General features: G+C 38.5%; 1 protein-coding gene across 8 annotated transcripts; it reads left to right on the plus strand.

The window, feature by feature from the left end:
• The first annotated feature begins 551 nt into the window (after positions 1-551).
• LOC111224970 (GRAM domain-containing protein 2A-like) lies at positions 552-27,043 on the plus strand. 8 transcript variants are annotated; one of them, XM_022749703.1, is made up of 15 exons: positions 737-823; positions 7,984-8,068; positions 8,862-8,932; positions 9,077-9,127; positions 9,631-9,735; positions 15,182-15,239; positions 16,713-17,031; positions 18,193-18,296; positions 18,886-18,984; positions 20,872-20,943; positions 21,041-21,097; positions 22,114-22,291; positions 24,464-24,557; positions 25,286-25,390; positions 25,958-27,043. In XM_022749703.1, the coding sequence occupies exons 3-15, from the start codon at positions 8,874-8,876 to the stop codon at positions 25,959-25,961; spliced, it is 1,305 nt and encodes a 434-aa protein (XP_022605424.1). In that variant the 5' UTR covers positions 737-823; positions 7,984-8,068; positions 8,862-8,873; the 3' UTR covers positions 25,962-27,043. The 8 variants fall into 8 exon arrangements, with proteins under 8 accessions (XP_022605411.1, XP_022605464.1, XP_022605455.1 ...); XM_022749697.1 differs by lacking the exon at positions 737-823 and adding an exon at positions 3,502-3,720; XM_022749709.1 differs by lacking the exon at positions 9,077-9,127 and having other exon boundaries at positions 8,862-9,050.
• Positions 27,044-27,139: the final 96 nt, after the last annotated feature.

The raw sequence follows: 27,139 nt of genomic DNA on the forward strand, positions 1-27,139 counted from the left end.
CTTTCACTTTCACTGTTTATTTTAAATTGAATACTGTATCTTTCAGTTTTGGACTTTTGGTCAGTCAAACTAAACAACTTGAAGATTACGTTAGGCACTGGAAAATAAGATGTCACTAATTTCCGACCGTATTCAGACAGTAATAGATTGAAAAATGAAATGATCATTAGCTGCAGCCCTAGCTGTGTGTTTGTACAGCTGTCAGCAGTTCATCAGTTAACGAACACACACTGTTAAGACTTTATCTGTGTCTGCTGTGGCATTCACTTCTATCAGGAAGTTAGGGTATTTTTAACTGGCCCTAATGCTCCTGAACTGAGAGTACGCTCTGTGCATTAGCATAATGCAACATCAGTGACAGGGAGTGATTACGCTGGGGATGATTTTGTTGAGTGTAAATGTGAAATCTGATTATCCTCTCTGCTCTCAGCTCTGCAGAGGCAGGAGGGCCGGGGAGGGAGGGAGATAGAGAGAGAGAGAGAGGGAGAGAGAGGACGAGGTTGGCTGCAGGATAGACTCATAAGGAAGGAGGGGTTAAGATAGCAATGTGCTGAGCCAGTGGCTTTTCCACAGAGCAGCTGGCTGGCATCAGGACAGGACAGGCCGCTCACAGGAAGGATACCTTGAGGACGGCTCTCCTCCGCTCGCTGTAGGACACTAAGGTTGCCTTCCAGGAGGTGTTCATGGGATGCACTATCTACGCAGCCAGCCCTAAGGCCCTGCCCGCCGACGAGGCCCCAGGCCAGGACAGATACTACCAGCTCCCCCACTACCGCCAGCCTCATGGTAACTGCAGTCAGAGGATAGCAGCCAGCAGAGCCAGGTCAGTCAACAGCACACAGCAGGAACAATGGAAGGTGCTGAATATTTGGTGTGCTCGTCATGAGTTACGCTGACAAGGTGAATCCAGGTAAAAGCAATTGATGCTCAGTTAGCGGCCAATCACAGAGCAGGAGACGCAAAAAATGTGAGTTAGATGTGTCAGAGAAGGATGTTGAAACTGGGCCAAATGAGATGTGGATTGTGCAAACTTAATACCTCATATCAGGAAGACGTGCCTCATGTTTTTTTTTTTTTTACATTCATTGAAAAATGTAAATTTTTTAAAAATGCAAAAAAAAATCTAATTTAAAACTAAGAGGAAGCAGGGAGATAGTCACAATGAAGTCATAAATACGGATCTTTTAAAATATATATTATTATATACAGTAGCAGTAAGAACATCCAGTTTAAGCGATTGAAGTGTTTTTGCTCCTTGGTATCAAATGGGTAGAAACATGGAGGGCAGGTTAAGATAAACATGTCAGCATTGCAGATTGACAGACATCACGACGTTGAGCCCAGCATCGTCATGTCGCTACACATCGCAAAACCCTGTTTCCCAGACTTAAATAGTTATGGCACCTGCAGTTTGGACTCAGTGATTCAGCTCTGATTGGATGTGATTCAAATGCTGCTAACTGGCATTGTGAAGCTAATATGATCCACATTTGCAGCAGTGTTTGGTTTGTGATTAAGTTACACAATTTTATTTTATACTTCATAAAGGGGGGTTACAATATTTTTCTGTCACCATGTGCAAACTGCACAAACTGGAGGACTGTGCCTCTGTGTTTTAACCTGAGAGCCTGAACTGTCCTCAACATGACTGAATGGAAAGTGGCTGAATGTTTTTAGCTGTGTACTGAGATTTCTTTATACATTATTATTTTTTCCATCATTATTTGTTTAGTCTATACTGTGTGTGATTCATTTTGTAGCTTTTGGACAGTGTTCAGTTCTTTTTTTATCTTTGGTTGAGTGCAATGTTTTTTTCTTCTACCCTTATTTAGTCTATAATGAATAATAATATAACCATCACATTTTTACCAGAGCTCAACATTATGTTTGACAGTTGCTCACTTATTATCACCAAAAACTTAAAATAATTCAGGTTTTTACATAATAATAAATAATAATAATAATAATAATAATAATAATCAACTTTATTTGTATAGCACCTTTCATACAAGAAAGGAAGCACAAAGTCCCTAACAACAAAGAAATGACATGCACCAAGTGCTTGACATGAGAAGAAAAGACATAAAATGAACATAAAAACATTGTTAAAAGAATTGATCTAAAATGAAAAACATTAAAAACATGAATGTAAAATGAGATCAAATAATGAATGAAATAATAAATCATTAAATAAGCAGACATTTAAAAGAAGTTCTGAGCAGTGTACATGAACACATTGTTACCATCAAATAACTTTCTGTGAATAACGATTATTAGACTAATCCTCCAATACTTTCCATAGATATGAACTCACTACGTTAATAAGTTCACTTTGTTTGTCATCTACTTGTCTGCCAACAACATTCATCAGCCAATACCTCACACGGAGGCAGTTATTTACATTAACATTGTTTAGTCCAGTGGTTCCCAATGTAAGGGTCAGGCCCCTCCAAAGAGTCACAAGATAAATCTGTGGGATCATGAGATGACTAATGGCACAAGAAAGAGGATAAAACAAAGTTCTGATACACAAATCTGTTTTCAGTTTTTTTAGACTTTTCTCTAATATTTGTTGTTATTGAATATTAATAACTTTTTTTCTTGGCTTCAAAAAAGATTTAAACAACAGGAGAAGTTTAGCAGGAAATGTCTCTGGTTGAACTGCTAACAACTCATGGACATCTGAAACAAACACAATAAAACACTGCTTCTTTGTACGGGGGGAAACAGGAAGGGAATCACTGGTTTAACCTTTAACAAAGTGTTGTATTTTATGAGTTTATCATGTTCTCAATGCAATAGTAACAACACCTTCCATATAAATACAGTGGAGTAAAAAGTACAATATTTCTGTCTGAAATGTAGTGTGGTAGAAAAGTAGCAGAAAAGTTTTAGTGAAAGGACACAAACCAAAAAGGTTGAGGTTGAACTGCTGGTTGAATTTTTAACAACGCATTGTATATTATAAGAGTTTTTAATGTAAAACCTTAATCTGCAAAGTCATCAGTAAAAATAGCTGTCATATAAATGCAGTGGAGTAGAGGTAGAAAGTAGCAGAGATTTTAAATACTCCAGTAAAGTATACCTATACTAACTTGAGTAAATGTACTTAGTTACTTTACACCACTACAAATACTGAAAAGTTGCCATAATAATTTTAGATGTTAGTTTGTTCTTGTTTTTACACCTGTGGACTACAAATAATTCACAAAATCCTCGACTTGAAGTATCTATGACCTGTTTAAAAAAAAAATATCACTGTAAAACAAGTTCTAGTGAGACATTTCTGTAGGAACAACCTGAATTTCACAATTAAAAGTGAAACCAGAAAGGGCCTTGGCAGTATTTTTCCTGTTGGTTTTGCAGCTGTATTTAATGAGCGCTCGTTAGGTTATTCTGGGAAACTGTGGGAAGAAAATAGCCGCCGTTTAATCCCCTGGCAGTGAGTAAACAGCCCACACTGGGCTATAGGTAAGCTCAACCCACCTCTCCAGTGTCGGACACCCTTCGGAGGCGGTTACAGCTCCGCCAGCGCGACTCTCTGCTTCAGCTTTAATGAATTCTTCGAACTGGAGCTTAATGGGGTTTTTCTTGTCAGTTCTTCGTGGATAAAGAAAGTACGATAATTTCACCGAGGTATGCTGCACAGACCTGAGGAGTTACGTGGAGCTACAAAGCGACAAAACAGCGGTCAACGTCGCGGCTGCTCGTGAGCTACAGGTAGGAGACGTTACCCGGTGACAAGCTAGCGAGAGGAAGTGCGGGCCTTCCGAGAAAGATTTCAAAATAAAAGCACTAGTCATGAATTATGGGTGTCACTGAGCAGGATAAGCATTAAAATGTTTTTTTGTTTTTTTTAATCAGTGGGTAATGGTGCTCAGTAATTGGGGGTGAACCCATTAGCCAGTTAATCAATTAGTCAACTGACTGAAAATTAAATGGCAACAATTTTCTTAACTGATTAGTCATGTTGAGTCATTTTTAAGCAAACTGCTTAACAAACATTTTCTCAGATGTGAATATTAGCTGGTTAGTTAAGTCTTTTTTTGACAGTAAACTGAATATCATTGGGTTTTACACTGTTGGTCAGACAAAACAAGACATTATCATAGATGATAAGATATCACTTTGGTCTTCAAGAATGTTTTGTGGACTTCACACATTAATCAGTTACTCAATAAAATAGTTAATTAGTAAAGACAATAATTGTTGGTCACAGTCAGCAAGAGCTGTCTAGTGAATGCATGCAAAAATTTGAATAAAAGTGAAGATAACTGCACACTAAGCTCCAATAATTTTATCATATGAGTGACATTTCAACCATACCTGATCTTTCTCAAGGCAAATTCAATTGCCTACTAGAGTCAGGCAGTCTAATATGTTCATTTTTATGCAGTTCTATTAACAAATTCAAACCAAATGTTAGTATGATATGGTATTCTTATTTAAATTCATAAAGTACTGTAGAATATCAGTCAATAACGAATTACACCAGAATAGAATTGTGTAATTTCTCTCATTAGACATTTTATTATTAGCGAGTGTGATTCAACATAAATAATTTTGGTATTGCCCCTTGTTGCGCTGTAGACTCTGCATTTATTCCAAAAGTGAATCATTTTCAACTTTTATCTTGAAAATTTGCTTGTGTTCCGACCTTAACCTGGCTTCTGTTGACAAACTTGACGTCATTTTTGCTTTTGATAATAAAAGGCATATTCAAAGTGCTATAGAGGGAGAGCATGTACTACATTTCAGGAGCCAGGTGTATATGTAGTCAAGGGTAAAGTAGTAAAACTAATGACTTTTGACAGTTGAAACACAATACTATATTTATGTCAGTCTGTAATGTTACTTAAACTAGTGATATCAGGCCTGCTATTTCCCAACAGAAGTGTTAATATGTTTTTAAAATTAATAAATGATTATGATTTGTGCCCTCATGATACAACTAAAACACTTAATCAGAAACTGGCTTTTTGCAAAACTCCTTTTCCCCTGAAATCTGGTTAAGATTTCACACTGAACAGTAGGCTAATGAATGTGCTCCATGTAGTCTTCAGTACGAAGAACATTTGGAGCCTGGTGCTGACTTAAAAACGCACATCTGTCATCAAAGGCTGTTTTGAGGTTCTTGCACAATGGGGAGGTTATTTCAGGAGGACTCAAGCAGAGTATCCCAGAGTCCAAAGGCTGTGCTTCTGTTTCATAGATTGTCTGTGTTTGTGAAAAGACCAACATCAGACTGCAGACAACTTGTAGTGTTGTCCCATAATAAGACAAAACCACTTTCAGCTTTTTAGACATATTTAACCATTGCTACTACCCACTGTAAACAAAGCGGCCCGCATTGCTTACAAAGCTGTGTACCTGCTGTCTTGACAGTCCTAAGCCATTGGCTGTTAGTGACCTTGACTGAGTTAATGAAGACTCATCTCAATTATTGTAATGTGTGATTTAGTCATATGTTTCAATGTGGATGCTCTCTGTTGAACTGACACAAGAGCCCCTGTGATCAATGAGGGGCAAAGAGGAAGAGTGCATTTAAGTGACAGTGTCAGCAGCTTGTAATGTATGTGTACATGAAGTGGGAGGCATCGCACAGCTGATATAGAACAGTGGAGCCTGAAAAATGGACTTGACATTAGATTGTGACAACAACACCAACTTAGTGGCAGAGGTTTTCCGGAAATGGGCGACCGGACGCAGAGAGAGTGCAGTGATTCTTCAGCAACAATCCCGGTGGCTAGCAACCTTAACAAGATTACAGTTTATTGGATTGGAGGATGTCTTGTGACAGCACAAAATGTTTGTCTCCAGAGACAGGGAAGGACATGGAGGAGGAGAGAGAAGGAGTGGTTGAAGCCTTTCAGTTAACTTTCATGTAGTTAGACCTCAGCAGAACCTTCGTGGGCCCCAAGAAGGTCAATATGGCCATGCTGCCCTGTCACCCCATAGGCCCTGTGGTTGGTCATGTCAGTCATGACTCCACTCTGTTCTGGCATCACAGTGGTGGAATGAATGGTTTTCCTGTGATTTCGAATGTCTACTTCCCTGGAATATATCAGCATTTTCCTGGGATTTCTCAACATAGATTAAGTTTTATTTAAAAAACAGAGCTGTGAATAATTAATTATAAGGTGACAGCTTTTAGGTGTTTCTTACATGTTTGTTAGATTATATGGTATGTTTCTAGTAGAACAAAAATTCCCCCTTTGAGCTGGAAAAAAAATACACTGCCAGCCATTAATTTATTATTTTCTATAATGTTCTACAGGAGCACCCGACCATCTTTATAGATCTGACCTGAGGTTATTTTCTCATGCAGTGGCAGGAAAGAAATATCCATCACATGCAACCGTTTTACTGTATAATTTCACAAGCACACAGGTATTTTCTCCAGGAAATGGGAGCACATTTTGGTCGACAGATCCATTTGCTCATTGACTATGAGATCTAACAGCCTCTTGCCTCAGAGAAACTTGGTTGCGTGTATAACATTCCGATCACATTGCCAAATAGGAAACAACATCTTGCACTAAACAGTTTGCTAACTAAATAATTCAGTATCAAACAGGAGTAACCTGAAAATGAGGTTATTTGTCCATTAGTACTGTGAGGGAACTCATCATTTTTGGCAGCAGTATGGCAAACCACAAAGTTAAGTTAGAGTTTCAAGTGCAAACAATAACATACTGTATGTATTAACATAGTCATATATCTGAGAGAAAATTGCAGCTTGTGGTGTAGATGAGGCAACATTCATTGTTTACTTTTTGATCAATTGTTTAATCCCAGTTCTAGGAAACCCACTCAGACTAAATAACACCCAGTTTGGATGAAACAACCTCATGGTCAAACTCAGTGACATAATGAGAATGTTTATCCCAAGGCTGTTTGTGTTGAAGACTGCATGATCAGGGCTGGTATGTGTTTCATAAGTTTTTTTTTAATATATTTTGTGAATGAGGTTAAACAGAGAGCCATACAAACTCTGTTCCCTCTGCCAGACAAGAACACAGTCTGGTGTTAAAAAATTCCCAGCTGTCAGGTAAAAGGTCACAAAGAGTTTTTTTTTCTACCTAAACAAGAAAATGTGCAGCAGCAATCTAATTTTTTTGGTTAATTGTCTGAAACCTGCACAATCAATGACATGACTCTTGAAAAATCTTCATTTATTTACATTTTGCAAGTTTACACCTGCCCCACTCTTAAATTCAATCAGGATTCTTTTTTTGACAAGAAAAGACACAATCCAAAGCTACAAAGTGAAGTATTCTTTAAGAGCACTTTAAGTTATTTTCATGCAAATTAGTTCAAGTATAGTTTTAAGGAATATCTTCATCAGTGATCTATGGAATCTTATGATAATTCTCCAACCCAACCATTTCCTTTCAAAGAGTAGTCAAGCACAACTACAAGCCTACTATATCCTTTGCACACTGTTTTCAAGTGAACTGCAGTAGTACCACGAGCCTTCATTTTACCCTTAGGTTCACATCTGGGATCAGATACCCCTCCTGAATCCCTTATCCTCAGGCTTAAGGTGAAAAGACCCCACAACACAAACATGTTCTTATCTATTACAACAGGTCGTTGTTCAGATCCCATTCACCCCTCTGTGATCACAGATAACCAGTCAGATGTAACCTCTAGCACCAGGAAGCCCCTGTTGTTTGAACAGGTCAGGAGCTGACGTAAAGCTTCTGGCCAATTAGAGATAATACATTGGAAAAACTGCATGCAGGGGCCTATTTCCATCAGCACCTGTAATTATACCAGAACAGGTGGTAACGGCTTCCCCTCTCCCAGAGGAAAATATGGCACAGGGCAGGTGTGTGTTTGTGTGTGCATTTTGAAAAGAATAGAAACATTTGATGTGAAGGTGAGGTTTAAAGCTTCCCTGTACTTGTGCTGTAATATGACAACACAACAAACATTTATAGGGTAATACCAGCTTGTTCTTTCTTATTTATCATGCAGATCAGTGTTTCCCAACCAGGGGTACGTGTACCCTAGGAGATACAGTTGCCAGGGGGCTGCTGGGAAGATGAAACATAAACTACAAGTGAGGAATAAATTACTGAAATTGTTAGCTAAAATGAAAATTGAAATAGTTATAAAGGTTGAAATAAATAGTTAAAAATATTGGATATACAGTTGACATAGTTAATGTTAGCCAACAGTAATTGATAAACATTTGAAAATTGAGCTTTATAGCTTTATAGCTTTGTAAGTAATGGATGGTAGAAATAGTTCACCAACTGTCAAAATAGACAGTTAAAAGTGCTGGATGATATAGGAAGTTAAATGTCATGGATTAACAGTTGACAGAGTTAGCTAAAACAAATGGACAAACCATTAACATTGTTAGTTAAAAGTAAAGGATAAACTTGACAGGTCAAGCACTGGATAAACAGTTGAACTAGCTAGTTAGCTAAAAGTAACAGATTAGTTGACGTAGATGAAAACAAGCAACAGTTAAACATTTGAAGTAGTTAGCTAAAAGTATTGGACAAACAATTGAAATGTAGGTAACTGAAAGTAATACACAAATTGTTAAAATAGTTTAACATAGTGTGACATTGTCTGGGTAAACAGATAAAACTGTTAGCTAAGTAATGGATTTACAAATGAAACAGCTAATAGTAAAGGTTGCTAAAACTAAACTGTTGAAATAGTTGAAATTGAAACAGTAGCTAGCTTAAAATAGCTACATAAAAGTAATTGGTAAACACTTGAAATTGTTAGCTAACAGTAATAAATAATACCACTGCCTTTCACATTGTACAAAAAACAAAAAAGGTATGATCTAGTGTGTTCACATCTGTGTTCACATCTGTTTTTCCATTGCTTTTAAGGTCCCAATATAGATGGAGATGGCAAGGCTTTTTCCCTTCGAACAGAAAACCATTTGCTGCCATTTCAAACAGTATGCAAAGCAGAATCACCTAGCTTTTAAAATGACCTGAGCCACATAATCCATCACAGCAAACATGACGCTGACAGCCCACAGATTTTCAGATGAATCATTCCTTCTCTGAGTCTGAGTTGAGTGTTTTTTGGTTATTTTTAGTGTATCATACTTTGCTCTACTCGGTGTCAATCACCACCCACAGGAAGAAATGTAAGTGTCTGCTTGAAAACATCTGAAATTACACAATTTATGGTCATATCCTTGGTTTCTACTTCTTTTGGTTTTCATAGCAGTTTGTTTCATGCAACATTTTTGTCCTGCAAAGTTTCAGTGTGAAGTGTAAAACATTTTTAAAAATATTTGAGTCAGCTCACAACAGTACATCAGGTCAGCCATCTGCACAACCTTTGAGTTGCTCTATTTCTTTGTGGACATCTGTGTGAGTGCAGACATTGACCCCATTAATACAAACACAGTTTTATTTTGCTGAATAGAGATTTTTTAATGGAGAATCAGACTTTGAATGTTGCACCACTGCTGTGTTGATTTTGAAGACAGAGTCCACTTGTTTGCCCCATAAGCTTTTTGGGAAGAGGTCTATTTGAAGCCAAACCATGAGACAAACACAAACATAATTTTTTACAAGTGTACATGAAAGTCCAGCAGAGATTGGTGCCTGCTGCTAACTTAGGGCTGTGTGTTTGTGTATTCAGGGCCAGGAACATGACAGAGCAGCAGGAGCAGAGTGAAGACACAGGCCTGCTCTCAACTCAGGACCTGGACCCCTCCAAGGACGACGACACACACGGCCACTTCAGGCAAATCTCACACACACAAACAACACACTGCTCTGCAATACTTGCTGTCTTTCCAGGCTCTTTTTGCCCTACACGCCATCTGTATCCTGTGCATGGTCATGGGTTACAGCCCTAGGAGATTTATTTTCACAGCACTTATTTTGTGCTTTTGTTTCAGCTGTTTTTGATGTTAAACAATGGCCAAATGTGCACAGAAATGCATACAAAGCAACCACAAACACAGATTTACAAAGGACATTTTTTCTTTACCCCAAAGGCCTTGGGAGAAAATATATGCGTTTGTAAAATGTGCAGTAAATTGCTGTAGTTAAACTAGTTATATAGTGTTTTTTAATCAATTTCAACATATTTTCTGTGATAGATATTCATGTGCACAATGTTTGTGTATGACTGCAGACAGAGTGCATGAATATGCTTGTGTGTTATATAAGAAGGATTCGAAGCAGGAGCAGTGTAATCCTGCGAATATGTCCTGGGATGGGATTTAGCACTGAAGCATGGTGTGTGCTGGTGTACTCAGTGAATGGGAGGGACTTGAAAGCTTTATGCAAACGTCAATCACTCAGCAAGTAGTGTGTCTGTTTTGTGCCCAACTCACCTTGACCCTCTCGCAGTATTTCAGGTTGTAAAGATTTGTTCAAGTAAGTGTTTACACTGTTTGGGTACCTTGACTAATGCTTCAAAACAGTGACTTCATTTCTACATTTGTATGAACTGTTTCTTTGAAAAAAATAAGTCTTGTCTCAAATGAGAACTCTGATCTATGAATTTAATAGTTTTATTTTAAAATCAAGAGATTATTTGAAAATTCTCCCATAATCTCTCATCATTCCTATCTCTCTCATTGTCTCATAGTGAATCTATCCACATCTCTCAGTCCCACTCTCAGTCCCAATTTCTTCTCCTCCAGTTAAATTATTGACTGGGAGTCCACTGCTACACCGGCCCACCGATGGGAGGTGTTCGCTTTCTAATTTAGGATTCAATTTAGGATTCTTTGAGCTCGTAATTAGTTTCACTATCCAGCCTCTCAGCCAAGGGCACTGAAATACATGGACGAGGCGCATGCGTATACATGAACACACACACAAACACTTGTAGCAGCCGACATTTTGCTTTGCTCATAAGGGGAATAGTCTGATCTTTAATGTCATAACTAAACCTGTGTATCAAAGTCTTCTGATCCTTGATTTTTAGGTTATTATGCCTTATTATTCCTCATGTGGAGGACTCAGACAGGTTCACTACATGTACAGTCCACCGAGCCTCCTGGCACCTGGAAAGCCAACATATTTTGTTGCTGTTGTGAAAACCTTACAAACCTCCTTTAGTGATTTTCATGTTTTTACTTCAGCTGGAAAATTTGATGGTTCCTCTTGGGCCTGTGAATCAATTTCAAACCCTTGGAATAAAGTCAAAAATAAACTTTAAGTGACACTTCGTTGAGGCTGTCCTCTTTGACAAGTGTCCATGATTTCCCCACATATTATCCCAGCATGACCGTGTTCATACCCTTTGTAGAAAGGCCTATACCGTGACGCACCGCATTCACAGCTCTCTTAACGGCACAGTGGGAATTGCCTGTAGCAGTTTTCTTTATTCACTCACCTAGATGCATCAGCAGTATTGATTAAGACCTGGATCTTGTGTAAAAGAGAGAGACAGATGGAGAGCGAGAGCGAGGACTAGAGAGCCAGTTAGTCCCCACAGAGCGTCCTGTGTTTTTAATAATCACTCTCTTCTCCTCCACCTGGGAATGCAGAGCCACTGTGGATCCTATTTATAGGCAGCAACCAGCAGGCTGGAAGATCAGCACACATGCACTATTGTTCATAACATGGTCACAAGATAATGGGATGTCTTTTCAAGGAGGGTGGTTTTAATAGGGAAAAATTATGAATTTGACCATCTACATAAAATAATCAAATGTTGGAAATGTTAAATAAGGGGTAGTTTTTGACTTTGACTAATGACCTAATTTCTGCTGTAATTTAGCTTGGTTATGGATTACTTTATGGATTCTGAATTCATTATGACTGCTTTGAAATTGTTTGGGAATTCTGACCTTTTAAGGTATAAATCTCACTATTTTTTACTTATTTAATGTACATTTTGTAAGTAAATTCTCCACAATATGATGTTCTAGTGGAAAAACAAAATGTATTAAATGTGCAACAGGAAAGTAACATAAGAAATATTTTCACTTTTAACAGCAGGGAAAAGACAAGTCTTGGATGGATACAGGATGCTAGCTGTTTTAAAGAAAAATATGTGATATAAAGCATCCAGCAGATCTGGCAGGATAGTTGGCAGCACTGTCACAGCTGCACTGCTCTGCTGTAAACAACAGCCTCATCCCAATCTGACACACACACACACACACACACACACACACACACACACACAGCCATAGCATCTGTCAACCCCCTCTGCTCCCAGACACTTTAACCCTGCTCGGGTGAATGGATGAATGACTGAAGAAATGTTCACCTGGACACAATGAAGCGTCGGGTATAGCACTGTGTACATTTCATACAGATGTTTAACACAATAACAGCAACATCTGTGCAATATATTACAATCCAGTACAACAATCATGGAAGAGATTCTACCTTGTGAAGCTTATAATGTCCTTATAATGTGTAACAGTCGTCATTCTTCACTTTGACAATAGTAATTTGACATAACAATCCAAACTTATGGTCCACTTAGTGTAATTTTCCATGGTTTTTAACCATGTCACATGAATTTGCTCAGTTGTCATGGAAATAGATCTGTTGTCATGTGAGCTCAATAGTTGCTTTCATAGCACTAATTGTGCTAAACTTAACACAAGTTAAACACAAAAGTCCTAAAAGTGCTACGGATGAAAACAGCTACTGAAGTTTCATGTCAACACATCTGTCTCCATGACACTTCAGTAAACTGTCTGCTGACAAAGACCATGTCATACGGTTGAAAGTTAGTACTGTAAGTGGACCTTAGGTTGAGATCATTTTGTCAAACCCCTGTATGTTGGACACAGTGCAGTTGTATCATTTGTGCAAAGTGTGTTTGTAAAATTAGATTAAAAACATATTTCTACCTTTGTTTTGCATTACACTGTAGCAGGAGGAGACAATCTAAGCAGTTTATTATCCTCTCTTCCTACTCTGCTCATCACTTTGGTCCGTAATAAGCACTGTTTTATTAGCACTTTCTGTTCTTTATATACTGTATATCTCACTCTCAATCTCACAATGTTTTATAAGTCTCACTCTCTCCCTCTTTGTACTTAACAGTTAAGTTATAAACTGCTGCCCTGTCACACTTTGACATAAGGCTCAGCTAGAATTTAATTTTATTGTTGGCCATCTCTTAATCTTTCAACTTTGAAAATGAATAGAATTATATTATATGCTAAGATGCTAAGCCCTGTTGCCTCAAGTCAGTTTAAAAAGACACTTGACAAAATGAAAACTAAAACAAAGCTATGAATATTATTTGATGCATGATCCAGTTTCCATTTCAATATAATATAATTTCTGATGATGATGATTTCTCACTCTTGAAGTTCAAAGTAGACTGATCATTCCTCTGAGATAATTATCTGGATGTCACCATGACAGACTAATTTCCACTGTAAGAAAGAAATGTTGAAAGAAGCAGCACAGTCAGGGAGGGTTGTTTGGGGACAGAGATCACACTATCTTCTTACCCAGAGGACAATCTGACAGTCCTACTGCTACTAAAGCTACATTGAAGGGCATTTTAACATAATGGCACCTTGCTATATACAGTAAAGGACACTGCCCAAGGAGAATACAAATGTGGTGCTATTATATTATGATGTTAGAGGTTCTTGCCGAAAAGCTATGTTGAGAAATATTCTGAAAGAACCAGCAAGGATGAAATGTAGGAAATTATTTTCTTTGTCTTTATACTTTTCACTTAATGCTGCGTTGGCTTAAAGCTTTAATGGGCCCGTGCTAACCAGCTAGCTAGTGAGGCTATCAAGGGTTATTTTTTTAAGTTTGTGCCAATGGACCGTTAGCTAAGCCCCGCCCCCCTTAGTTACTGTTTCTACCGCTGTCAACGTCTCTGTTGGTCTGGCATGATATGCAGCTTGTATGATAACAGCAACTGATTTACTTAGTGTTAATTTTGGAAACAGTGAATCCTTGATTTCACACAGGTTCGTGTCCGTTTCGCAGTTAAAGGTTTTTAACTAAGGGTAAAGTTACTGAGTTAAAGGTTTTTTGCACCTTCTAGTAATGTAGTTGCTTTATCCAGTTGGCTTGTTTAAAAACCGTAGTCCTGTACAAGGTGCCTTAAATATGCACTTGATGCTACATACAGTATATGATAGGCTACTGTGCTAAAAGACTGAGGCTCAACCCAATCTTCCTGTGTCCTTCACATAATTCCTGTTGGATTCTGCTTGCTTTCTCTGACTGTCATCTACGTTTTGATGGCTGTCTCTCTTCCTCACTATGAAGAATGGCTTCCACAGAGTGAGTCAGTACATCACAGTGCACACAAAGCTGCAGTTTGGCTCTGCCAGTGCTTCTGTTTTATCAGTATCTCCTTGAGCAGGAGTGTTTTCATATCAGTGTTGCGTTACGTTGTCCTCTGCTCATCATCAATCACCTGGCACTCACAGACAGATACAGGAAGAGAGGGAAGTCTCTGTCAGGGAGTAATCCCTCAGAAACATGCTTCCATTCAGACTTTATTGTTCCAGCATACATGTCTTATTCTTTAAAGCATCTTAACTGTGACATCAATTCAATTCAATGCCATTTACCTTAAAGGGCTGATTATCTGCTCCATGGTTCTGTCTGCATAAGCAATAGATATGAGTATCTTGCTGTGACATCTGCTGCACTGCTCTGAATATTCCTCCTGAGGCAAGCGTGATGCCAGTGATGTGTGTGTGTGTGTGTGAGTGTGTTCTTTTATGTATTCTGACTATAAAAAGAACAACATGGATAATCTCCTGGCATGGTCACTATTTGTGTTCAAACAACTCAATATTTGATTGTGTTGTTTTGTGACAGCCCTCATCTCCCTGCAGTTATGCACACGCCGATGATTAACTTGTCATGTGGAAGCTGTGACCCAGCTGGGATTTTCATGCAATGTACACATAGACACACACACAGAGATACACACATACTGTACACATGCACACATGCACACAAGCTAACCACCATTTGTTATGCCGCCAAGAACTATTTTTGCCTTCTACAAGCCAGATTAAGGTATTAATCTGCCTTTAATTGTGATTGTATGAATATATTGAGGTAGGCTTTTTTTGTTTTTATTTTGTCCCCAGTAGTGCATTGTCAAGACTTGTAGATGCATGGTATATTTTGCACTCAGCAGAATTACCATTATTGAGAGGTAAACACACAAATGAAGAAGTGTCATGTTAATTCTAAGTGTATTTTTCCTTCCATCACAGGTTTCAACTGATTGAAGACTTGTCCTATGAAGATGTGAAGAAATGTTACAGGGGCTCGGTGAGTCTGGTCTCCTACAGCCAGTTATTCACTTATACCTAAATGTTTCTATCTATAATAATCTATAATAAACAGGGCACTTACCTGTTAAAACTCCAATTTCCCTCTGAGGAGATTATTTTGTGATTTCTCTCTCAATTCTTCAGTTATTTAAATACATTTCAAACTGATATGTGGCTTTAAAATTGGATGCAAAAGCTCACAAAAGGCTGCAACCAATATGCCAAAATGTGATTGCAATCTGGTGAATGTTTTATTTACTTAATTATCTTTTAGAAATCATATATGATGGCATGCTAACAAGCCAAAAAAAACTAACATGCTGCCATAATAAATATGTGAAAAATGACTAATGTGAGATTTTTCAAGCTCATTTATAATTTATAAAGCTGAATGGAGAACAAATTATATTATTGGCAATAGCTCAGCAGGGTTTTTATACTCATTCACTACTATCTTGTTATTATCTGATCCTGATTAAGAGATCCTGCATGATTTACTTTGTTTTCTGTGGGTTACCCTCCTTATTTTCTCATCTATCATCACCTGTCACTTTAGACTAAAGTACAAAACAATTTCACATCATGAGTAGTTAAGTAATGGGGGTTAAGTTGCCAAAATTTTCACTTTCTGCAGCAACACATTAATAGTCACCATCATCTCCGGGCTTGCCCACAATGGTGATTGAGCCCTTTACCGTATCTTACTGTAAGCACCATATCACTGAGGACAGAAGCTGCTCTAGCATGAGCTATTAATAGAAAGACAAAAACAGGAGCTGCAGACAACAGCAAACTGAGCAGACACACGTCGAAGGAAAGATAGATGAGATGCAGGACAGGACGGAGAAATAGGGAAAAATATTGTGGTGGCAGAGATATCAAGGACTGGAGGTGAGTTTGAGAGGCGAGGGAGGAGAGCAGGGAATGAATGAGACCTCTTGTTGTGTTCAGGGAGGAGAGTGTATGAATTTCCTTGAAAAGCGAGCACTTCTAGGTGTCACAGACTGACATTACAGACAGGAGGAGAACCTGACAGATAGAGGGAAGGAAAGGCAAAAGGCAGAGGAAGAAAAGGATTTCAACTGAGTAGTGCAGAGTGCCTCTGTGTGCCAGAGTGTGTTTTTTTTCAGCTCAGAATGATGAAGGGCAGAGTGTGTGTATGTGTGTAGCGGAGGGAGAAGGAGAGGGAGGGTGTCAGCTGGGTGCTGCAAAGTGTAGAGTCACTGGAGGTGTATTTGAGACAGAGAAAGAGAGCCTTGTAGTTTCTGAGAAAGAGCTCAGTGGCTGTAAACTGAGGCGCTGCTGCTGTAACTCTTTAGTAGTCTGTGTGTGTGTGTGTGTGTGTGTAGATGTAGGTGTAGGTGTACACATTAGAGCCAGGTGTGTGTTTGTACGTGCATGTAGACTAGAGGTAGTTGCACAGAGGCAGTCGTCCACCTCTGCCCCGTACTGACTGACGACAGGGGAACAGTGTGTGTCTTGCAGCGGTTTGCTCCAGGCCTTGGATGTGCGCGAGTGTGTGTGTGTGTACGGTGCCAACGTGCTGAGCCTGGTGCAGAGCTCGCGTCCTTTGAGGGAGAGGGTGGTGTCTGCGGCGAGCGGAGCAGGAGTGGCCGGTGGTGGCGGAGTGGCTGGTGGTGCCGGCGGTGCTAGTGCTGTGCAGGCAGGCCGGTCCGCCAAGGAGCTGCTCATGACTCTGCCCTGTCCCTCTGCACAGACTGTCAGCAAGTACAACTCCCAGTACCACAAACTGTTCCAGTGCGTGCCCAAGGATGAGATACTCATGAAAGGTACTGTCTTTTTTACCCAACTTTAAGACTGTGTTTTGTACTGCAACATCTGTTTTATTATTCATGTTTCAGCTTCACTCATACCATTTCATTTTCCTGTTATGCATTTGTATTGATTGCAAGCTGTTAACATGAGACTGATATTGTCCTTTTATTGACTATTACATATTGGCTATGTGATCTGGACCTGAAATGATTACTCAGTTGGAAATTTTGATAACTGATTAATCTTCAAGTCATTTATCAAACAAAATCAATCAAAAATTTTAAAGTTCCCATGTTCCAGCTTTACATTTGTGAGGATTTACTGTTTGTCTGTTTTATATAGTTAAAAATTCAATGTATTGCTTGGGTTTGGAATAAAGCAAGCTATTTTAACACCTCCCATTTGACTCTTGAAAAATATGGGCATTAGAAAAATTTTCTGACCATGTAAAGGTAAATAAGTCATAGAACAAGTCTTCAAATCTACACTGATATTTCATTGTCTATGCACATTTTATCAATTCATATAATTGTTGTATCTTCAGTGTCCTGCCATGATTTCACTTATATCTCTCCACCTTGGTAACAGTAAAGATTCTGGTGGAAAAGCAAAATCGTAGTTGAAAATGTCCAACAATTCTTAATATCTGTAGAAGGTGTCAGCAGCCTCAACATATAGGTATCTTTAACAATATTCATGCTCCAAAAGCCACATTGAACAAACCTTTTTAACTGTTGTACAGTGCAGTCTTTTGTAATTTTTGCTTTTCTTGTACTTTTTGTTGGTTTGAAGTGGTGCTCTTGACTTGTATCCAGCCTTGATTCTTATCCCTTTGGGTCTGTGAATCTGATTAAACTCAGATTAACACTTGAACTGTCAGATTTCAGCACAACCAGCTTCTTCTGCACAGTATCAAGTCCGCTGTTCGCACAGTCCAACATGGTTTACCAGAACCTTTGATGCTCTGTGAAACCTATGAAAATAAACCCTATGATGTGAAACTTTAGAGGTGAATGATTATAAAATTGATTAATAGTGAAGCAGTTTGAGGGATCTGACATTGTCTCATTAAACCTGTATGTTTTTCTTTGTCCAGTTTACAGTTGTAGTAAGAATAATGTTCTCTCTCTCTCTCTCTCTCTCTCTCTCTCTCTCTCTGTCTCTCCTGTCCTCAGTGTACTCCTGTGCTCTTCTCAGAGATATCCTTCTACAAGGCCGACTGTACATCTCCAGAAACTGGCTGTGTTTCTGTGCCAACCTCTTTGGCAAAGACATCAAGGTATGAATGACTGACAAGCAGCTTAATAAACTCAAAATGACTGACAACCTTGAACCAAGTGACTGCGGGTGACAATCTGACAAGCTGGTTGGACAACCTGACAACTTATTGAACTGAAAGTCAGTCAGGATTACAGACTGGCTTCCAGTGTCACAGTCTTAATTCTACCACATAGAAAATACCTCTCTACATGTTTGGGATTTAAGCTTATGTACCAAGAGTAGGTAGACTTCTTGAACCTTCAACCTCAAAGTTATGTGATTTTCTCTTTGATATGCTGTGAATTGTTCTTTTTCCTTCATTTCCTTAAAACTAAACCTCTGCTGTCATCTTAGTGACAATAAGCTTCTTATTCAGACTGCATTCCTTACATTCTGACTGAAATAAGACACGTTTCATGTCCTCTACTGATTTTCTTTGGGGGTGTTTCCTGAGTGTACTTCAATGTCTGTCTTTGCTGTCACCATTTACTCAAATCGCACTGGTGTTTTTCCTTTACCTACCATTTTCTCATCGTCTTGCTTTTAAGTTTGATTCCTCAGATCTGAGTGTCTCTGTTATTTTTGTGCCTTTTTTCCATCCTCTCTAGGTGGCTATCCCTGTCGCTTCTGTGAGGCTGGTGAAGAAGCACAAAACAGCGGGCCTCGTGCCCAATGGCTTGGCTATCACCACAGACACCGGCCAGAAGGTAAACACTCCCATCGCAGTCACTGTGAATTAAAATACTTATGCTGATTAGCGCAGCATGGGTGGTGTGTTTTCCAGGCGAGGTGTGATGGAAAAAACAACACCATGCTATAGATAGAAGCAGAGTAGAGTCCCAGCCTGGCAGCACAAGAGAATGAAGGGTTTTTCCACCATTACAGCAACGTTCAGAGAGGCCTCTTAACTTTCTATCACGTCAAATTCAACCTGTCATCAGGTGGTGGTGTTTTCAAAGACATAATGTGTCTTTTCAAACTCTGTTCTGGCCTCAACAACCCATAAATAATGCTAGTCGATAAGCAATATTAGCATGTTTTAAAATCTAATTTATCATCACACCACTTAACACAAAATGAACACTGTGATTCATCCAAAACCTCCCACCCCCGACACCCAGTTGGGCTCTGGAGAAGTTCAAAAACACAAGTATATTAGCATTTTTGCAATTTACAGCTCAAATCTGTCTATTCTTTTCATATGGATGATGGTACAGGTATTGGCAGGTGAAAAGAAGCAGAAAAATTAAGATCTTTCTTTGCAGTTCTGTTTTCAGATAGGAACATATAAACAGAGCCAAATTAAAAGTCAAATAGTGCTCTTTCAAGCACATGATGCGATTTGGATTCCTTAAGTTTACCGTCTGTATCAGACAGGGTTTTGTAGGAACTTGATTTTGATGCTTGTTGTTTTTTCTCACACCATTGGCAGACCTTTTTGCATAATTCACAGCAATAGATCACAGAATATTTTGCATGTGTCTAGGATGCATGCAAAATGTCCTCATATACGGTGTCTTTCTTCACCTTCAGATGGTCATATGCTTCCCCCCTCTTTCTCTATTTAAGGTTACACGTTAACTCAGTCTGTCAAACCACCAATCAGCAATGTAAAACAGTCGTCCACATATGAGGTTGGACTATTACTGCTATAAAATGAGCAAATAAGTGAAATATTACACAAATATTTGACCCCATCAGCCCAAACTGCAGATAGTCAACCCCTGGCCAACGCAGCAGGTCAGAGCAGCAGCTTCCCAACAAAGAATCACCTTTGTCAAAGCATGTGAGACATGAAGTATGTGTTTCATACCTTACAAGGACAAATATCTCTATCCTTATACAGTGGGGTCCAAAAGTCTGAGACTACTTTCCCATTTTGGACCCCACAGTATGTCTGCATGATTATGTAATATGCATTACATAACTACACACAAATACATGCCCCTATACAGTATGACTATACTGCATATGTTTGAAAAATGACCAGGGTTGGGTCTTCTGTTTATGAGGTAAAAAGTTCACAATTTGTGTCTGCAACAACAAAGTTCAGGCTCATTTGTAATTTTTCATCTCATTTACCCGCATGACTGTCATGAGAGATGCAACAGGACCATTTATGAACTGACGTGGACAAAACCATCTGATAAAAGTCAACACACAGTAACACAGTGTTTCAAATGCTCCTAAATACTTTTTTAGATAACAATGAAATTTATCCAGGTCAGAGGGATATTTGGGTAAGCTGTCACTGACCTGCCATTCATCATTTTTCATGAGAAAATAAACTGGAACAGAAATGTGATTAGAGAAATATCCTCTTTGTGCCCCAGATTAAAGCTTTTGAATCCCTGAAGTGTTATTCACCCAAATTATTTCTAGCAAATTTTAACCCTTGCCCAGTCATGTTAATGTTCTACATGCAGATAGACATTAACACAACTCTCTTTATTCTTCAATATACTGATTTTTTGAAATCTTTTTTATTCTGTGTATGCTGTTCTCAGGTGTTTCTGTGCACAATACAATGAAAATTATAAAGAAAACATCAACACGAGTTTTACGTCACTGTTTTTCTTTTTTTCTTTCTACAGTATGTATTCGTATCTTTGCTATCACGAGACAGCGTCTATGATGTCCTTCGCAGGATCTGCACACACCTACAGGTCAGAGGACGCGCACACTCATGCATACTCTTCATTCAGACTATATACTGTGTGTTGTACATGTCAAGTAAAGGGGTGATTTCCTTTCCCTCTCCAGGTCAATGGGAAGAGTCTGAGCTTGAAGCAGTTTATGGAGGAGCCGACCTTATCGCTGGTCAGTGACAACTTGTCTTTCACAGAGAGAAGCTCTTTCATAAACCATCATTAAACCATAAAATAGTAAAGATCAAAGTGGAACATTTCGTAATCCAGTCTGAACTGTCTGTAACGTTTCATTGTCGTGTTTCATGTTGGCTTAAAGGCCTCTGACAACTCTCACAACTACCCCTGACCTGAAGGCTGACTTACCTCCTTACACAGACAGGATCAATAGATCATTGTATTACAGCTGCAGCCTTGCAGTGAATTATCCCCCGAGTCGGCAAGATGCTATCAAAGAGCTCTGTGAAGTCACCTTCTGTGTGTGTACCATAGGCCGCTCTGCGACAGAACAGCTTTTGTATTGAGGAATAATTAATTTCCGTTAACATGCTCATCCTTGATCACGCTCTAATCTATGCTGACAGTGTTCAAAGAAAAAAGGATGTTTGTTCACGTTGCCAGCATATTGTGATGGTTTTACAAATCCTGAATAATCCTGAACTTAGAAAATGTTAAAATGTCTGAATTATATTCATAATTCCAAATCATATTAAGAAATAAATGTAGATTTTGTATATTCCAAATATCCAGAATATTGCTGAATATCTCTTTACAGTACAGCTTTCATACAGGCTCCCATTGAGCGTAATAGAGATCTAGGCATTCAGAGCTTGAAAATGAATGGTACCACTTTCTAATAAATCATCAAGTTACAACTTTAACAGCTTTATTAGTAATTAAAACATCATTTTCTAATGCTGTATAGACCAGTTGTAAACAATTAATAAGACCAACTTTTTTGTGAAAAATCCCCATGACTGTTAGACCACTTGTCTGGACCAAAATCCATTATCTACTTATTTACATTTACAAGTGCAGACTTATGGCTTATTAGAAGGTGAGAAATCTATGTGTGTATATTAATGGATTACCAACATTTACAATGATTCTATTTACCTATTACCTATACTTCCTTTAGTCTGGATCCCTATCTTTCCAATACATCCTCCTCTTCCCTCTGTGCCACAGGACGAGTTCCCGACTCCAGACGAATTCCCAGTGGTCGACGAATTCCCATCAGTGTTAAAGTGGAGAAGGAAACCCTCAGTGGTGTCTGTGTCCTCCTCCCTTCCTGACCTCCTGGGGAACTCCACCAGCAGCTTGAGCGCCACAGACACACCCTTCAAATCAGAGCAGCTGCTGGAAGGTGATAAAACGATCCATACAGTGAAAATGCATTGTCAGAGTATGGATACAAAGTCCAAGGCTTTATCCAAGGCCACACACTTTTTGGTTCTTGTTAGAACTGATTGGCTGAAGGTTGCACATAATTTGCTGAAAGTTGTTGGCATGGTTTATGTTTACGTCTATTATAAGAAATATCCACATCACTGGTTACTACTCTCGATGAATAGTCAGGTAAATCAAGCTGCACCTCAAAAGTAGTTCAAATTCAAAGGCAGTTTTGAATGTGCCTTTTGCTCCTGGTTAACACAGTACTAGAGTTATAGCATGGCTGATACTTTGAGTTATTATGTCTTTATTTAAACTTGAAAATCAGTGAGGGTAAAGCCCTCATTTACAATGATGTCAAGCAGATAAAAATACCAGTTAAAAAAAGAACATTAATTAGAATAAACAGGTGAATACAATTAATAAATAATGTAATGACAAGAATCAATAAAATAGGTGCAACTGGAAATTTAAATGTTAACAGATTACATTTTTAAAGTGCTTTGTAATGAGTTCCAGGTATCCATCTTTTTTGTACCGGATGCAATGATGAGTGTTGTTAGCATCACCAGTAATGAACCTGAGAGCTGTATGGTGGACAGCTTCAAGAGATTTTAGAGTTGCAGCCGAAGCATGTCTGTACAAGATGTCACCATTATCTGAAACTGATATATAAAAAAAAAAAAAGTTGCCTCAGCAAGAGCACTGAAAGGCTTTATTCAATAACTAGTTTGAAGCGGATTGTGCTCTCTTCGTCTGATCAGAAAGGCCCTGTAGTCCCTGTAAACCAAAATGTGAGTAAGTAAGTTCATTTTGAGCGCACGATCACATAGCGTCTCTATACAATTAAAGAAAGATGTAGAAATTAAAAGTACAACTTAAAAAGAAGAAAGAAGACAATTACCAAAATAATATTAACATAAAACAGATAAAACGATGTAGTATAAGTATAAGTGGGGGAGTAAAAGATTTAAGGCATTCTGCCTGTTAAGGAAGTGGTAATCCATGAAAAGTAATAAGTAGCAATAGGTGAATAATAAGTGAGGACAAAATCAGTGTTGCATCGTCAAAATGTCACTTACATTATAGGATAATGGTGTGAATATTTGTTTTCATCAAATCACATTTATTGTGTGACACATAGATGTAGTGTTGAGTTGAGTGGATGCATATGTTTGTGTGTGTATCTTTCATTTCATTTGAATATTGCGTGTCTGTGTGTGTCAGAGAGCCAGAGAGAGCAAAAGACAGAGTAATTGCTTTTGGATGGCAACGTCTCTCTTACGCAATGACACACATTAAGCTCCAAATGGAGATTAAATCATGTGGGGGCTTGTATTAAAAAGCTTGGGGCGGATGCAGATTAAGTGGAGATTATCACAAACAATGTCTGCTGTCAAAGTTGTCCGAGGACAGTTTATCAGCTGTATGCTGACAGACCTTAAAACATTTCTAAATGCTCGCCTACATTAATGTAGTTGGATATTTAATCATTGTGAGCTTTTGTGTACATTATCATCACAGCTCACAAGTGGAGTGGACGGCTGGGAAGTGATGTAATTACCTGTGTTATACATATATAGAACCCATGCCAAAAGAAGCAAGGTATGTCAGCTAGGATGCAATAGTAATGGAGATGTAGGGATATAATAATGAGCTCAGGGTATACCGTTCACTGTTTATTTATAATGAAGAATGAATGAACAAACAGTAAAAACATTATATTCTTAAAACAATTTATACTATTACCCCATGACAACCACAAAGTTTCATTTTCATCATGGCAACCTTTGCAGGCAGCAGCTGGGATCTGTCAGCTCAGTGTTAATATGATTTAATTGCAATATCCAGCATTACATATGTATAAACAACAACATGTACGCTTTGAGAGGCATAATTGATCAGACTGCCTAAATACCGTGATTCATTTGTGAGCTCCAGAGTGCATATTGTCAGACCATTAGCTGTGAGAGAGCGCTGTCCAAATGTGTTCGGATGTACACTAACAGGTGGGCCAGCACTATTAAAAGTGAAACATGTAGTGCAGTCAAGCCAAGCACTGTTAATGGTTTATGGTGTGTGTGTGTGTGTGTGTGTGTGTGTGTGTGTGTGTGTGTGTGTGTGTGTGTGTGCGTGCATGTTACAGAGCGAGCTCTGCAGACAGACAGAGGTCTTTTATCAGAGCCAGTGGCAGAGCTGGGCCAGATGGAGTACCAGCTGCTCAAGTTCTTCACCCTCCTGTGAGTATAGAGAGGGACAGACAACAACAACACCAACACCTTCACCTCCTCCAACAGCTGACTCACAGCTACACACACACACACTGCGCATTAACATGGAGGTATAAAAAGTCAGACTGAACACAGCGGAGCAGAGCTATTAAAACACTTTTTAGTTTGCATTTTTACATAGAGAAGTTGCCTGTCATGAGACTTAATTTATTTATTACGATTCATCGCAATGCATCAAATAATTTGTCTCAGTGAGCATCATGCTGCCATTACTCCACCTGCACTCTAGCATAGCAGGACGCTGCCGTGGCCTGACCTATTCCTGAATAAAGACAAATGTCTGTCTGGTATATCACAGATTATAATCCATATAAAGTACAATGAAAACTCTATATATTAATGTTTTAAAAGATGAATAAATGTCATATTATATTACTGGGAGAGTGCAGGTTTATTTTTTTATTTTATTTTTTGTAGACTTGTTTTTCTCTTATTTCTTTAGTTTAGATTTCTTATTGGTTTTTTGCAAAAACACTGCTGTGGTCCTTTAAGACATACATTTAAAGAGGGTTGATCAAGGACAGTGTGGAGCCATAATATGTTGACAGCAAGTCAAACACTGCCTCCCAGTGTTCATCAAAGGCACTGCAGCTCTCTTCCGCCACAACAGAGGATTCAAATGTCATAATGATCCTCAAACTTTTAACTGAATTTATCTGTGTCTCCTCTTTCATCAGTATTATTCTCCTCATCCTGTCATCGTGCTACTTGGCCTTTCGTGTGTGCAGTCTGGAGCAACAGCTGTCCTTCCTCAGTAACCCAAATCTGCCCCTGAGAGAGAGGTAACACTACATCAGCAACATCATCAGTACATCTGAGTTTGTTTTTGTGTTTTTGTTTGTTTTTTTATTGAAAAAAAAAAAAGACAATACATTAATATGCACAAAATAAGGCCATTTAATGTGCATGAAAGATGAGATTTAGACATTGGAGACAAAATAAACCAAAGGTTTGAGACAATTATATTTTAATTTGTAATAAGATGAGTTATGCTTATTGTATTGTATTATTATATGTTATATTGTATTTGATAACACTGCTATTTAAGGGACATTACTGTTACCTTGATATTGTTGCATCAATAAAATAACTATCAGATATGATTTATAAAGGGCTTCTAGCTGAAGCTAATTTGCAGCTCCTGTCCATGCTTAGGAGTAAAACAAGGAGGTTTGAGTTTAGTTAGTTTGAAATTCTGCTGGTTTCCACATGTACAGTATCAGCATATGTGTGAGTGTGTAATGGGATCAGTGTAAGCCTGAAAAAATAAAAACAGATGTTTATGCTGTTGATTTACCCTCCATTTATTCATTAGAGTCCACTAACCTGGCTGCTCTCTTCTTGTCCAGGTAACCGCTGCTCTCCGCTGTGACCCATCAGATTGGCTGTCTTTGATTCTTCCCCTGCTTGGAGTTGTTGATGCCCTGATCCAGGACCAGCTTAAAGCCCAGAACAGATAAAGCCCACACCAGCTGCAACACGTAAAGGAGCAACATCAACCTGACTCCGGGCATGTTACGGACCTTCCCACAGCGGAATGAGTTCCTATTCAGTGATCACTTCCAGACTATGCAAACAGACTGTCTATTTATTTTTGAATATAAAGTAGGTTTTACTTTAGATAATGATTGTCTACCATGACCGGTCCCTCGCACAGACATTTCATCTTTAACCACATGATGCTGCAGTGTAGAGCAGATTACAGTTGAACCCTCTGTAACACTGATGAAGTTTAGTTTAGCAGTGGTGGAGACTAAAGGTGAGGATGGAAAGGTAAGACATAATTCAACACATTAATTACTTGAAAAGACTGATAGCAAAGATATTTCAGGTGAGTGGTGTTAGCAGTCATAACTCATCAATTAATATGCGACATGCGACATATATTCTGACTGACAAGTGGACTAAACTGAATGTTTTTCTTTCTGGTGAGATCTTGCTGCCACAGCCCTTAGTAGGAAGGCTACAACTAGCTGCGACAAAGCACTTTTTAACATATGTTCACATTATTTCAAATGTATGTAACTGTTTTAGCTGTTTTTTGCTTGTTTATAGGTACTCACTTATCATTTTTTGAAAGTATTTATGGAAGGAAGTCTTGTTATGACTTTACTGTCTAAGGTCAACATACAGGAGTGATAACACCACTCATGGGTGTTAACTGTAATGTGAATGAGATAGTTAGATGACATGCATAATTTTTGTTTTTTGTTGTACGAATCTGCTGTGTGAAAGGAATGTTTTTTTCTTTTATACATTTCAAATGAAGTCAACAAAAACTCAAAAATGACGCATTGAGGTTCGGAGTGTGATGATGATGATGATGGTTTATCTTTGAAGATGTTTTACTAATTTTGCAAAGATGGGTGAAATGTAGTCCTAGACTAGTTTGCAGATCCGTATGAATTAAATTGGAAACAAAATGTAGATAAACATTTGTGGCTTTTAATGTATTTTTTGGTCATTTTGGGTGCCAAGGTTTTACCATCTGAAATTACATCCTGTCATACGGTCACTACACAGAGGACCCC

Source organism: Seriola dumerili, unplaced genomic scaffold (genome assembly GCF_002260705.1).
Source record: "Seriola dumerili isolate Sdu_G_001 unplaced genomic scaffold, Sdu_1.0 BDQW01000011.1, whole genome shotgun sequence".
Taxonomy (NCBI): Eukaryota; Metazoa; Chordata; class Actinopteri; order Carangiformes; family Carangidae; genus Seriola; species Seriola dumerili.

Coding starts and splice junctions, on each gene's coding strand:
- LOC111224970 (XM_022749690.1), top strand. CDS start 684: ATGGGATGCACTATCTACGCAGCCAGCCCTAAGGCCCTGCCCGCCGAC. Junction 18,297..18,885: donor TCTTTGGCAAAGACATCAAG/GTATGAATGACT, acceptor CATCCTCTCTAG/GTGGCTATCCCTGTCGCTTC. Junction 18,985..20,871: donor CCACAGACACCGGCCAGAAG/GTAAACACTCCC, acceptor TTCTTTCTACAG/TATGTATTCGTATCTTTGCT.